This window comes from Lycorma delicatula, chromosome 9, assembly GCF_047948215.1.
Source record: "Lycorma delicatula isolate Av1 chromosome 9, ASM4794821v1, whole genome shotgun sequence".
Taxonomy (NCBI): Eukaryota; Metazoa; Arthropoda; class Insecta; order Hemiptera; family Fulgoridae; genus Lycorma; species Lycorma delicatula.
The window spans coordinates 88,429,166-88,445,569 of NC_134463.1; the positions used below are offsets into that span (position 1 = coordinate 88,429,166).

A 16,404-nucleotide genomic window follows, 5' to 3' on the forward strand; every position below is an offset into this window, starting at 1 on the left:
CAGATCGGTCCATAAATACAATTTTCCAAATATTTCAACTCCAGTGCCCCCTTGCGGGTCATTTTTTTGTAAAAATATTTCTTTTCACGTAACTAATATATATTCTAAATATGACCCAAATCCGATCATAAATGCAATTTTCTCCAAATATTTCAACCCCAGCGCCATTTAGCAGGTCCATTTTTTGCAGAGGTATTTCTTTCCATGTAAATAACACATATTCTGAATATGAGCCAAATCGGACCATAAATACAATTTTTCAAAATATCTCGATCCACAGCGCCACCTAGTGGATCCAAACTAATTCAGAAACTTTACCTGGCATGCGTCCAACCATTCCCCAAAGTTTCATCGCTATCAGATGAACGGTTTAGGAAGGCATAAGAGACATACAGACAAACATTAATTTATATATATATATATATATATATATATATATAGATATGTACTTTCAAAAGATATTTAAAACCAAAAGAGATTGAGCAAAATAACAAAAAAACATATAACTCAATTCTAAGAGGTGGAAACTGATTTATTGAGAAAAAAAAAATTTGGATTATTTATATATACATTGCAGGTAACAAATTTGCTTTAATAAAGTTTTATTTAAAATTTCTGAAGAAAATCAAAATTGGTCTATTCACGGGATCCCCATCCCTTAACAAATTTTGGAAAAAATGATCAGTGCCCCATATTTAGAAAATATTTGAGTGAAATTTGAAGAAAATCAGTTTGTTAAATCCTGAGATATAAGGCCAAGCAGTGCGACACACAAACATACATATGTTTTTTGGTCTAAAAATAAAAATAAAAATAAAACAACAGAATATACGAAAGGTAATAAGAATCCGTATGTTTTATTTTGTTAATATTTTTCGATAATCTTCTTGGCGCTGGTGAAAAAGGTTATGCCAAAAATAATCTTTTATACCAAGAATATGACCAAAATAACTTTTAGATGCATTTCCAATAGAATAAAATAATATATATTTAACTGCGATCATTCTGCTTTAGTAAAAAAGTAACTATTTTATTTTTGCTATTTAACTGCGATCATTCTGCTTTAGTAAAAAAGTAACTATTTTATTTTTGCTAATGTTCTAATTAAAGGTAGTATTCAATCAAACAAGCGTTGGAGTGGTGTTCAGTATTTTACCGTTAGGCGCACTCATCGCAATTGCGTTCTACTTTTTGTGTTATTGCTTCCAACGTGCTTCATAGCTTGAAACAGGCGTCATTCGTATCAAGTAAAATATTCTATATTTACTTTTTTAAAACATGTTTTTCTCATTGTATTTTTTGATTGTAATTGTGTAATTTGGAAGGCCTTGATTCAGATGCAGTGGCTTTCAGAACAAAAACGGACAAGGTAATAAAACTTTTGATAAATGTAATGTATGCAAAAATACAGTTTTATTAAACAAGTATTACGTGCCATAAAACCTTACATATCTTTATATTGCAATTAATATGTTAATAACGTAAGTATAATGTAACTATGTATGCATTTGTTTAACATTATTAATGTAAATAATGTTTATGAATTCAAAAGTGCTATTATACTTCACGATATGCTAATTAAATTTAATAATTTTGAATATTTAAGTAGACATAAGGAGAAGGTAAAAATTAAACAGATAGTAATAAAAAATGTGGAATATGAATGCATGCAGTAATTAGCATTTTTTTCATAATATTTTCCTGCTACCTCATTTACTACATTTACAACTTTAAACATTTAAAAAATTTGATTGCAGTACACTATTTTAAAATAGATTACAGATTTAAAAACACTAATTAAAGAAATTACTTACTGGCTAACATCATTGTTAAAAGTAACATTTAAATCTTTATTGAGCTGAATGTTCATTGGTATTCTCATTGCAGTTTCTGGAAATAAAAAATTGTATAAATGTTATAATATATAAAATTGTCGTGTACATTTAATTGATTTAAATTTTTTTAAATTACCTAAAATTTTAAGGGAAAGAATAAATTAAATCTTGTATAAGGGAGGAGTTTATTTCTTTGAGTGGTCAAATTAAATGCCACACATGTAAAAATACTACAGTGTTCACAAAGTGACACAACGTTATGGAAGAATGTTTCCTTCTTTTGTTGAAAGTTTAATTGAGAAAAAATGGGTTATACAATGCAGCAGGGAATATTCATTGTCTCCCAACATATTAGATGTGCCAGTTATGCCCAGACCCAGAATGCCTTCACAGAAAAGTATGGTGTGGATGCACCAAACAAGTTCTCCATCAAGCAGCTATACTTCTAAGATACAGGGAATGTGGCAGATGCAGCCAAAACTGGTCGACTGAAAGTGCTAACACCAGAAATGTTGATCGTTGTGCAAGCTGCATATTCTGTTAGTTCCAAGAAGTGGATTTCTATTTTAAAGAAATTCTTCATTACAATATCGTTACTTTTTTCTTTATAAAAACATTTTTTTCAAATATTTATTTTTTTTCTTTATTCCAATTATTCATAACAATTTTTTTAATCAATTTCACCATTTAGTTTTAGACTTGAAAAAAATTATTTTTTTATAAATGGTTGACCATATCTTTCTTTTTCTGTTTAGCCTCCGGAACCACCATAAGTTATTACTTCAGAGGATAAATAAGGATGATATGTATGAATGTAAACGAAGTGTCTTGTACAGTTTCAGGTTATACATTCCTGAGATGTGTGGTTAATTGAAACCCAACCACCAAAGAACACCGGTATTCACGATCTAGTATTCAAATCCATATAAAATTAACCGCCTTTACTAGGATTTGAACAAATGGTTGACCATTTTATAGTTTTAATACTTATTTCATAATTATTTACTATAGCTCTTTTTTATTTCCTATAATCTTTTTTTATGAATGATTAATTCACCGTAGAAGCTGGAACCTTTGTATGAGAATTTAAATGGAAATTTTGTAGCATATGAAAAACGCCATGCTTGTCCAGAATTTGAACCCAGGACCTCCAGAAGAAAGTCCGAGATGCTACCACTCCACTATGGAAATCGAAATTAATTAATTGAACACTAAAATTATTGTTACTCTAGTAATTTGACAGCAGTACTTTATCTTATTTAATTCATAGAGTGAGAATGTTTATAGATTGATTAGTTTAATTGTAATTTCTATTACCACATATTATCTACATCATGACTCCTTAATTATTCATGACTGAAGTTTTTGGTTTTAATAAGCTTTCTGTACATTATGGAGATTAGCTGTTTTCATAAATAAGTAATAAGGGTATCTTTTGAGTATTTTTCATATAATTTCAACTATTACTTGTTCAATGGTATGCTTTGATTATTAGGATTTTAAAGGATTGTATATTAAAAATTAGTTGTTTTATTAATAGTCAATAATTATATAATATAGTAGGCATATTCATTTATTAAGTAAAGAGGAAGATGGTAAATAATCAGATTAATAATATGTTCAGAGGTCAGAGTTCTAACATCTTTATAAGAATTTCTAACTTAAAGTTATTGAAAAATAAATTGTCTTAGAATCTAACTTAGAGAAATGGATTTGGGACAAAGTAATATAGCTTTTTTTTTTAACAAAGAGGCTCATTGTTGTGGTGAACAAGGCAGAGACCCTCTACTCCCCAGCTACAGAACTTACAGTAACATTGAAACAAATAGATAAGGTTGAAAAGGTTAACATTGAGGTTGAATAGGTATATTGGTGAAATGACTTATTACTGTTAAAGAAATACAAGAAAAATATTTTCTAGAAAACCTTTTTTTGATAAATAACTAAATATTTTGGGGTTTCACCACAGTTCTTACACATTATTGACAAGCTCTTTATTTATGAATACAAACATTGAACATGATGATTTAACTGTGGTTGAGTTATTTTATATAAACGCATATAAATGTAATTATTGAATAATAAGCATACAGGATGAGTTTATCAAAAGATTTCTGTAATCCTTAAAATGTATAAACTGATAGTAATCTCAAAGTTTATTATTTTGTTAATTACAATTAATATGTATAGTTTTGGTTCATGAATGTGAAAATGTAAGATCAATTATTAAAAAAAAGAAAAAAAGCAGGAGTATTTAAAGTAAGCCTAAGGCCTAGACAAATGGTTTCTAGTTAGAATGTAATTCTTTTGTGTATATGTTTTTATTTGGTTAATGATCTGCCATTAACTAATAATGTTTATTTTTGAAGGCAAAGGATATGGCTACTTACCACATAACTCTTGGCTAAGATCATCTCATTACAGCTAAAACAACTTTGTTTAGCAAGTAATGATAATTGCATTCAATAAATCAAATTATGGGTTAATGACTAAACATGTACGTTACATAGATTACATAGTCACACATTCTATCTGAAAGTTATTAATATTCATTCTCATTTAAAGCTTTTTCCTAACAGAAGCTCATGTGTGTTAAAAAAATAATAAAAAAATATATATATATAATAAAAAAATGAATAGTAGAATAGTGTAATTCAGCAGATACCTTTGACCTTTGAAATTGTTTTTTTTTTATAGCCTAACATTGGAGTTTTTTTATAGTGCATATAAAAATAAGGAAAATGTTAACTATTTCTATTGTTTAACTAACAAATAACAATTAAACTGTTTTCTGGAATCTGGTATTAACAAATAGTTTAATGATTCTTTTTTTAAATTCTCATGTCCTTTCTTTTATTTGCTAATAAGTACTTTTTATAAAATTAAACAAAAAAATAAAGGTAGTCCTCAATTTAACTGAATCATTACATTAACAAATTAATGGTGTAATTCTGTTAGATTGATTTACTAGAAACAAGTATCTGTTGAACACTATTAAAAATAACTGTTTTGCAGTTAAATTGAACTTTCAATTTCTCTAAACAGTTATTCACAGAAAGAGATTAATGGCTTGCATATATCTTCCCCTTTTATTTAAATAAAATACTGATTACAAATCTGCATATGATATATAAGAGCCTGTCAAATAAACCCCTTTAAAGTAAATGTTTCATTTTTATTAAATGAAAAACTAATTAAGATTAATTATATGCAAAACTTACGACAGATGATATCAAGGATGCAGTCATTTAAAGTGTCTCTAATATCAAATACTCCTTTACCGACTTTTTCTTCTAAAATATCACACATTATCTTACTTTGGGCATAGAAAATTTGTACATGCTCTTCCATGGAACTTGTATGAAACATTGAATTCATCAGTTTACGTAGTTTTTTCCATCTCTCATCTATAAAAATGAATAACTTCTTTAATAAGTGTATAATTTACTAACAGTAACAAGTGTATAAATTAATAATGTTATTGTTCAACAAGAAGGTGTGTTTTTCTGCCTTAAACAAGAAAATCCTGGGTTTCAATCTGTTAATTTTGCAGTTGTTACAAATTTCATAAATTTCTAATACTCCCACTTGACAGTCATCTTGTTTGTTTTGATTAATCATAAAATAAGTTATTGAAAGTAACAAAACTTATATTATATAGATCACTAATTTTCCTGTAATTAAATTGTACAAAAAAGATGAGTGTATCAAAGTAATGAAGCCACTTGTCTGCAAGAATAATTTTTGAGGTAGGAATGTTCTGGTTTGGAGGAATTGATTAAATTTTTCCATCGTTTGTGCTGCAGTCTGTTCCTGTAAATAAACATCAAGTCATCTTCAGTTTTACAAAATGTGCAGTTAGTAAACAAACAAATTTTCCTCACTGCTTATGCCTTGGGTTATGTCTTGGGGCACAAATTTAAAATTCCAGTGAAAATTAGTGCTTTAATGGATCAAGATAAATAATTTACTTCATAAAATATGTGAGAGGATCTCTCATATATTTGAGATCAAGCAGATCAAACCTACTATTCAATCACATAGGAACTTCCTAACCATTTTAGGGTGCATGCCATTAACAACAGTGCTACTCCTGTTAAAAAAAACCATAAAATTATCTTAAAAAAGATGTTCTAGATACAGAAAATAAATGTTTTAAATCAATTTTTTTTCTAAACAATTTTCCCATTTGCAAATCAACAAAAGTGATCCTGAGGAGAGTACCTAGTGAATGAATGTCTACATTTGCATCTGAGTAGAACTAGGAAATAAAACAAGCCAAGAAAAATAAAGGTGGATGTTCTATGAAAAATAAGGTGGTGTGAAGAGATCTGTGTAAGGAAATGATTTTTTTTTTATTGCAGGTAGTTTGTGCAGATGATCAATTGTTGTGGTTATAATAATAAATTTAATGAAAAATTACAAAAATATTTGGTCCTTCGGTTTTATTTTTTGTTAAATGCATTTAAAAATTGTTTTTCATGCTGCGTGTGTCATATATTGGTAATATTTCATTAAAAATCTCATTTACAAAAGTTTTTTGTCAAACTTATAAATCAAAAGAATATTTGTTAGTAATAGTTTTTTAATCTGTAAATACTTTTTATTTGGTTTCTACTTTCCTTATTATGTAAAATTATGTTTTAAATAAAGTAATCTGATACAAACTTAATAATTTACAACTATATAACTTACCTTTTGCTAGGAAAACTCCATTCATAAAATCTCTGAAATACCTATGATGTATACTTTTATTTAAATTCTCAGAACTTTTCATTATGATCTGAAAAAAATGACAGTTTCTTTTTAATTGTTAATAATAACAAAATCTGTGAAACTAGATTTCTATCCAAACAAACTGCTCTTTGTTAAGTTGGGAGCAAACTGTCGAAATGATATTACCAGTTCTACTTTAAATCTACCCATTAGGGTCAAATGTAATCTATAACATCACTAGAAGTGAGAATAGAGAGTCGGCTTGATTGCAGTTGACTAACTTTTAGTTCTGACTAAATACACTTATGTATGCCAATATACATCTGTGAGTGATTGTCAGAAATGACATTAATGAAAATATTGATGCTATTACATCTCTTTGAAATTGTATACTGACATTACAGATTCCAGTGTGTAAATATAATAGGTTTAAATATTTTTGTAGCAAATGAAACAAATTGCACACAATATTTTGTAAATGATACACTAGCCCTATCCCTCTCCCAACTTATTTCTCTCTTTTTGATTTTTCAACAGCCAATGGTTGATTTCTAAACTTTTTTCATATCGTTATAAATATTTAGAATCATTTTTTAATTTTTTAAATGAGATAGATTGCATGCATAATATTTTTTAAATAAAGTTTTATGAATTTATTTATGTTGTTTATAATTTCAGTGAAATGGTTATAAGTGAATAGATTAATACATTTTACTGTAGTATAGTTATTAAGGGTTGAAAAATTGTAGCTTGTCGCACTCACAAGATACTGATGAACTAAATTTTTATTACATCATTGTAAATTTGACTAACAGTTACATGCCGGATTGTAAATCAGCTAGACTGAGATTCAGCTATTATCAAGGGTCTGGTGTATTTTCATCTATTTCATCTACCAGATGAATGGATGAAAATACACCAATGTATATACACACTACAATTGAATATATCGGTGTAAATATCAAGTTCAGTGTGTAATTATATTAATAACAAAAATTTATTACTAAGATTAAATTCAAAAATTTTATATTTATAAAACATCACAATTGTAAATCATTTACAAAATATTAACCGATGTCTTTAACCAAAAATATGAATAATAGTCAGCTAAAACAGAAGTAGCACCCGATGAAAAAGTTAAATGATCGACAGGAACTGGTTTTCTAAATGATGTATTAACTCTTTTCATTCTTATTCACCATAAGAATTAATCCCATAAAATCAAAGGAATTACCAACCACCTCAAGATGATCAAATTTTTAGGTATGTGATGTACTCTTTTTAGAAAATATTTATTTTATACTAATAACCATTAGTATAAAAAAATAAGTGTTGATATTTGTTCCTGTAATCATGTAGGATTCTTTTTTAAAAATTATGATTAAATTAAATCAAAGCTTTTAATTCATAACTGTGCTTTATAACATTCTAAATCTTGTAATTTTTTGTTTTTTCTGTAATTTATTGTAGATTACTGGTAACAGAAATTAATATTCGGTAAAAGTTTACTGTAACTATATGATGTAAATATCGGATTACATTACAAACAAAATTATTATGTAAATACCAAATGGGAAATTATCACTAAAATGTAGCGGGCGGCGTATAGCTGTGCATATTGCGTGCGAGAGAGATAGGCGGGTGTACAAATAATCATTCCTTTACGAACACATATCGTACAGCTCTGTATATTTACATAGTATGCAGTACATTGTCAGAGTTGTCACAGCTTATATTATCTTTTATTTATTTAAAAATACTACTTATAAATAGGAGTAATAAATACTTTATTTTTACGAACGACTACTGTACGTAGCTAATCATATCCTAATTAGTATACATTTCAAAACAATAAAATGAGATCATCTTACGCATGGAAAATTTTACGTATTATTTGAGTTCAGTCTTGTGCACACTTGTGCAATAATTTCATGTTCTTGTTTTGTTTAAATATATAGTGAATGTGTTAAATTTGGTGTCTGTCGCGAGTGTTTAGTTTAAACCTGTGTATTCTTTGAAATTAAATTACGGTATTTGTTATCTTCAAATAATCATGGAGGACGTTCATTTTGTATCAAAACTTGAGGAAAGTGCTTCATAGTCAGAGTATGGAAATCGTTTGAAGAGAATATAACTTTATGAAAGAAAAAGGCGTCAACAAATGCCCCAATGATCCCTCTAACAAAAGCTCAAGATAGAGCTGCTGAAGCCGCTGGCGTTGCGACCCGATTGATTACGAAAATTAAAAATGAATTTGAAAACATGACAGTTTCAAATTCCGCTTCTACGAGTTCGGACAATTAAATGTTTCATAATACCTTTTCTCAGTCGTTCCCCCTAACAAGCGCAGGGAAAAATCAAGACCAATAACTGGACTGGACGATTTTGATAAATATATTGTTCGGAGATCGATGTATAACTTTCACATAACAAAAAATTGTCTTCCAACAGCCGAGTTATTGCGCGCAGCACTAAAAGACAGGATTGACTTTAACGGTAGTCAAAAGTGTATTCGAATTATATTAAAAAATCTCCGTTTTAAGTGGCGAAAGACCCAAGGTAATCTTCTGTGTTGGTAAAAAGGAGTGATATACGGGATAGAAGGGTAAAGTATTTGCAGGCCATAAAATATTACAGAGAATTCAGCCGTAACATTTTTTTACACGGATGAAACTTTCGTCCTTAGTAATGATGTTTCTGGCAAGTCCTGGGGAGACCGCTCTGGAAAAATCCTTCGACAACCGATCTCTAAGGGAGAGCGGTTATCCATGCCGGAGAAGAAAGAGGATTTGTTCCTAATGTTCTCACTATGTGGCAGGCTAGTCACAGTTCAAGAGAATACAACCAAATGAACACGATTAATTATATGGAATGGATCGGTGAAAAATTATTATCTAACCTTCCTAAAGAATCAAAAAGTGTTCTCGTAATTGATAATACCTCTTACTACAACGTTTTTACTGAAAAGGCACCGAAATCTAACAGCACCAAGAATGAAATGATATCTTGGCTTAAACAAAAAGGAATGGGATTTTGTGAGAGCTTCCGTAAATCGCAATTATATGAAATAATAAAGTCACTAGCAAAGATTCGGGCCCTACCTTTTGGATGACATGTTAGAAAAAGAAGGCCGTAATGTATTAATTACGTCTGTCTCCATATCATCCAGATAGAAACCCAATAGAAACGATATGGTCAGAAGTAAAATAATGCATTCGCAATCGAAATCCGGACTTAAATATTGAAAGAGTGAAAAGTCTGTTTGAGGAACAAACCAATTTAACGGGACCATGAGACTGAATACTGAAATGTATTCACGTGATAGACATCGAAAATGAATATCTATCGCGAGAGCCTTTAATAGACAATGCTTTGGAATCCTTTATAATTAGACGTAGTGATAGTGACATTTTACGTCTAGAAAAGAGGAATCATTAAGTGGTTTTGAAGAAAGCTGACTGATGTCTCATACATGTAAGGTAATTAGATTAAAGTAACGGTAATAAGCTATTTGTTAATAATTATAATTAGTAATAATAATTACATTAATAAATTGCAAAAACAGCAAATGTTGTTTAAAAAGCAGCAATTATGTTAGAATAAGATATTTTCAGGATTGTTAATAGCGCGGTAAGCCAGCAGTTGTCAGCCTATGTGCACAGCAATGGCAATTGTATTGCTGTGTATATTGTTATTGTTATAGCGGCGGGGTGCCTGCTATAATATTTTATTTGATGGGTAGATAATTATAATTTTTTTTCTAGTATTTGCATATCAACAATATGACTTGAAAACACTTTTTAATTTTATTAAATTTATTTTTATTACTGTTCAAAAAACATTTTAATATTATTTACTAATACTCGATTAATACTAATACTTAATTTACTAATATTAATATTTACTATATATATACTATATATTAATTATACTATATTACTATTTACTAATATAATATTTACTATACACTTATACTATAAGTGATAATACTTGCCTCCATATTCTGTGGGTCAGCAATACTAATTACCAGGTGTGGTCCAAACCAAATCCTTGCTGGACTACCAAGTTTTGTTTGTAAGCGACTAATAACTTGTATCATTTCTAAGTAAATATGACAATATTGATTATTAACATTAATTTCAAATTTTATAGATGTGAACTATATTAGCTAAATTAAATTTATATTTCTAATGTAATATATTTAATATAACAAAAGATTTTTTTTTCTATTCATAAGTCGGCCACTTTGCAACCATGTAACACATGCAATTTCCAAATGTAATACATTATTTTTTGAATTTTTTTTCTTATTTTAAGAAACATTCATAAATGTTCAGAACTTCAGAAGTTGCAGATTTTGAAAAAAAAATTATTGTAAGGCACTAGATTATAATTCTTAAAATTGTAAATTTAGAGAAAAAAATTGTTAGGAATGAAGTAACATAATAAGAAGTCAAATTTTCGTAATATTTCTTTCAAATTTTTTCTAATATAATATACACTGATCTGTAAAAATATTCTAAACTTTTTGTGTGTGTTTCTTTACAGTCCTTATAAATCTTGTTAAGTTTTTCAATAAAAAAATAAGTACCTAATCTTAAGAAAAACCTCATCATAGATTATTTTGATTTTTTACTGAAGGCGGTTAGAAAGGAAGTCCGTAGAAATTAAAAATATGATGTTATTTAAAAATTACTAGAATTTGATAATATCACCTATGACACCATTATGTGCAGGGAAATAAGTAATGGTTACCAAAGATCTGAAAGTGTACGAGGTCTGTTCAGAAAATAACCGAACATTTTTAATTATGTGCAACGGAGATATTTAGTGACGTGCAATTGGTAGCATTGTGTTCCGCATAACCTCCTCTGTAACCACACGTTCTTGGATTGTTGACATCTCGTTTAATTTTCGTGTTAGTAGCGATTTTTGTAGTGACCTAATTTCGGGAGCAACGATACAACGTAATTTTTTTTATGAAACTGGGGAAAAAAGCTTTACAGAAACGTTTCAACTTTTGAAACAAGCTTACGGAGATGTTGCTCTGGGTCGTATGCAACGGTACGAATGGTTTTCACAATTTAAAAGGGTTGATTGAAGGTGACCCTCGACCAGGAAAGCCTTCGACTTCAACTGATGATAATCAACGATATGGTGCATTCAAATCGCCGATTGACTGTCAGAGAACGTGCAGAAGAGACTACCATCTCGGTTGGATCATGCCGTGACATTTTGATTGAAAAAATGAACATGCATCGAGTTGCAGCGAACTTTATTCTTCGTTCGTTGACCGAACAGAAAAAAGAACAACGAGTAGATATTTGTCGGCAACGTCTTGAACAAGCGGATGACGATGAAACAATCGTGCAAAGGATCATAATGGTAGACGGAAGCTGGGTTTACGGATACAATGTCGAGACGAAAGTTCAATCATCACAATGGATCGGCAAATGATCTCCACGCCTCAAGAAAGCACATCAGTGATACCAAAGTGATTTTCTCTGTTTTTTTTTCGATTTTAATGAAATTGTGCAGTGAACCGAGCCTACTATCAAGGCGTTTTACAACGGTTACGTGAAAACTCTGCAAAAAGAGACCAGAGTTGTGGCGAGACAACTAATGGTTCCTTCACCACGGCGATGCACCCACACACTCGGCTTTGTCCATTCATCAGTTTTGTGCCAAAACTCAGATGACTGTCCTCCCTCAGCCTCCCTACTCACCAGTCCTGTCTCCTTGCGATTTTGTCTTATTTGCTTAATTAAAATCTGTGATGAATGGACACCGTTTTGAGACTACTGATGACATTAAAGAAAATTTGTCACGGACCTTAAAGCCTACTTCAAATGAAGCTATCCAGGACAGCTTCACAAGCCCACCTGGCTGGTCTAGTGTTTAGCTCGTCATCGCAAAAAAGCTGATTTCAAAGTCGATAGTTCTAATTTCAAATCCTAGTAAAGGCAGTTACTTTTATTCATATTTGAATACGATATCATGAATACAGGTGTTCTTTGGTGGTTGGGTTTCAATTAATCACACATCTCAGGAATGGTTGACCTGAAACTGTACACGACTATATACTTCATTCATACCTGTACATACTTCGTCCTCTGAAGTAATAACTTACGATGGTTCTGGAGGCTAAACAGAAAGAGAGAGAGGACAGCTTCGTGAAGTGGAAACACCACTGGGAAAAGTGTGTGAATAGTAATTTGACCTGTATTGTTTTCCCTCTCTGGTGGTTTTGTTATAAGTTTTTTCCAGATTAGATCTTAAGTAGAGTATTTTTGTTATGAAAAATTAAATAATCAATACAGAAAAAAAAATATTTTTTCTTCTTTGCCGTTGTTGCTTAGTTTTGTGATATTACTATGTAATGATGTATAGATTAATATCATCCTGTGTATTCACAAATAATTTTCCATAATTTTTCCATAAAAGTCTGTTGAAAATTTATGGTAAAAAATATTTATTCCTGGATTCGTTTTTTTATTTTTCTAAAGAGCTAGTTTTGTCATCTTTTTGTTTCTTATGAACAGTTTTCACATTTTTGAAGGGCTGTCAAATTTAAAATAAATGAAAATAGGTAAATAAAATAACTTTTTTCTAAAGTGAAAAACTTATTTAAAAAACTGCACTAATTCATAAAAAAAAAAAAATATATATACTTTTCAATGCTTCTTTAAATTTAAACTTTTTAAGACATGCCAAAGTAGAGATTAGTACATTGATTGTGATTGTTTTTAATCAGAACTTTTGAAGAATTGAAAAATTGTATTTTTTTAGGTTAGTGCAGTTTTTTGAAGTTGATTTTACAGCTTTTATGAAAAAGTATGTTTTATTATTTTTTTATTTTTCAGTATTTATTATGCGGGCTAATTTGGTATTATAGAAATTTTTTAGTGGGGACAACTGTTGCAGTCATGATTTACAAACACATACTTCATAAACATGACCGTAACCTTATATTCTACTACTACGTTTAAAAAAGTTATATTTATGACTTTTTACAGAAACATAAAGTAATTTAAAAATACTTAATAATTAAGAAATAAAGTATATAATGTTGATCTCTGTGGCAGAATAGTAGCATCTTGGCCTTTCATCTGGAGGTCCTGGGTTTGAATCCTGGTCAGGCATAACATTTTTCATACACTACAAATTTCATTTTCATGTTCCCATGTACAAGCTTTTTTTTTGTAAGTTTCTGTGGTGAATTAATTCATCAGTAAAAAAAAAAATAAGAAAAAATTGTGCTAAATAATAGTATTATTTCATATTTTATTCAAATTTTACCATTATGATCCACACCAGCAAACATCAGTGCATTCCCTATAAGTGGCAATGCCGGTGGTCCTGGAAATGATCTAGCTAACTTCAAATGATGGAGTTTCCAGAAAAATAAAAATATTAATATTGTTGAAACTATGATTGCTAATATTCCTCCTGCCATAAAAAGTAATCCCATTTTAATCTGCAACAAAGTATAATTTTTCTGGTTATTGTTTCTACATTTTACATAGTATTTATCTTAAGTTTAAGATTAAACTGTGTTCATTAGAATTATGTTCGCCATGTTCATGAGAATCTAACAAAAATTGGGCGCTAAAGTACTAAAAATTTATAAAACTTTTTACTCAATGATGAAAAATGTTTATTATACAAGTATTAAAATCAGTGTATATTTAAATAAAATATTCCCTTACTTCTTTCTCTATGGTGGGGTGGTAGCATCTCCCCGTCATATCTGAAAGGTTCATGGTTTAAATTTTAGTCAGGCTTAATTTTCTTCATCCACTGAAATTGATCTATTTTAAAATTTTGATTTCATACTAAATTTAAAAATTTGATACTATATTTCATTAATGAGTTTTTGAATTTCAACAAAAATAGAAACAAATAAAAGTTATAATGCATAGATTTTTTACTTCATGGCATATTTATATTGAAAAAGATTATTTCCATTCTTTTAACTAAAAAGGAAAGAAAAATTTCTAGGAATTAACAATTTTAATGACACTAATCTTATGGCAACAATTTTTTCCTCAAAGATGAAAAATATTTCACTGCAAGATAAGTAGAATCAAATAAATCAGGTCTTTAGTTGAAAAACCCACGACCAAATATTTTGTTCTTATTAAGAGAATTAGATCTAAATAGGCAACCTTTTGTTGCTGTGCAGCCATCTTAAAGTAAGGCAAGATAAATTAGTTCTTTATTAAATTTCTTTTGAAATTCTTAATTTTACTGGCATAAATGTAAAATATTTTGAAGAGAAAACATTATTGAACTTTCTCAAAGCCTAAACTAATTTCTAATCAAAAGATATAATTCCTCTTGCAATGAAGCAGATTTTTTCATATAAATAGATATTTCATCATCTCTAAATAAAAGATTATCTTGAAAAGAAATCCAAAGATTTTGATCTAGAAGGATTGGAATGTAAACTTATCTTTCATTCAATGAATAATTATGAATTTCCATAATGAAAAATGTACAATTTCTCATAAAAATGCCATTTTATAAGAAAAATTTAGCAGCAAAGGACAAAAATCCATCCCCTGCAATTTATACGGGTAGTAGACCTCTCTGACATTTGTTTTCCATTTCATGTCTAGTCATTTACAGGTTTTACTAAAGGAAAATAAAAACTATAATAACTATCTACCGTAATGTCTCTCTACTGATTTTGAAGACAATGAATTTATTTTTTTTAGATTTTTACACAACTGCTCAAAAAGAAGAGTAATGTTTCTGTGTTTGTTCCACTGTATCAGCTCAATGGCTGAACTGATTTAGATGTATGATGCAGGGTTGGATTCGTTACGTTACCAGGAGTCTCGTAGGCTATATAAATATCTTGTGTGCGTGTATATATATATATATATATATATATATATATATATACATATAAAAATAAATAAATTTTAAAGTTATACAAATAAATAAAAAATAATAATTTATAAAGTTTAAAAAATGTAAAATATAGATTAAATGTAAAATATATATAAGAATACTGTAAACCCGCATATTCTTTAATTATCCTATATTAAAGAGCCATTTTTTTTTCTTTGTAGCCGTGTTTTCTAATTTTAATATTTATCTCTTGTTACAATTATATTTAAATTTTAATAACTTTTATTGCAAAAAATGTTAACTACTTTCATTTAGTTAACATTACATTTTATTATCGCATTTACTTTTATCTAGCAATTTTTATTTGTTTTACATAAATTTTACCGTTTAAAATTTTTGTTATTTTTCTTATGGATTTACATTCTGTCATATTGTTTTCAATTGGTTTCCAGATTTCTAATGTGTGAATTTTTTGAATAATAATTTTTTAAGTAATAAATTCTGTTTTATTTTTATTATAACATTTAAAAATATTTTTAGTATTAAATTTATGCATTTAAATACTGATGTATAACAGGTTTATCATTTAACCTATGTCATACTTGATGTGTGTCTGTGAGATGCCATAAATGTAAGGCAACCTTTCTTTCTTTTTCCTGTTTAGCCTCTGGTAACTACCGTTTAGATAATTCTTCAGAGGATGAATGAGGATGATATGTATGAGTGTAAATGAAGTGTAGTCTTGTACATCCTCAGTTCGACCATTCCTGAGATGTGTGGTTAATTGAAATCCAACCACCAAAGAACACCGGTATCCACGATCTAGTATTCAAATCCGTGTAAAAATAACTGGCTTTACTAGAAATGTAAGGCAACCTAACGTGAGACAAAATCACTCCCAAAAGTGGCAGAACTACTTGCAAAAGGCAAACTTCTTTGCTAGATTTATTAGGGAAAATGTGGAGTAATGAGTTTTCTTGTTACCTTTTCCGTT

The 16,404-nt window shown here is 29.0% G+C and overlaps 1 protein-coding gene across 1 annotated transcript in view; it reads right to left on the reverse strand.

Annotated features, from left to right (window-relative positions):
- The window catches only part of LOC142330705 (cytochrome P450 4C1-like), a 39,663-nt gene extending 25,641 nt beyond the window's left edge, over positions 1–14,022 (reverse strand). Inside the window, exons 1-5 of the mRNA XM_075376151.1 lie at positions 13,851–14,022; positions 10,546–10,652; positions 6,531–6,618; positions 5,057–5,242; positions 1,815–1,890 (exon numbers count right to left, since the gene is read on the reverse strand). Of these exons, the coding sequence (XP_075232266.1) occupies positions 1,815–1,890; positions 5,057–5,242; positions 6,531–6,618; positions 10,546–10,652; positions 13,851–14,022 (629 nt within the window). The remainder of the gene's footprint in view (positions 1–1,814; positions 1,891–5,056; positions 5,243–6,530; positions 6,619–10,545; positions 10,653–13,850) is intronic.
- Positions 14,023–16,404: the final 2,382 nt, after the last annotated feature.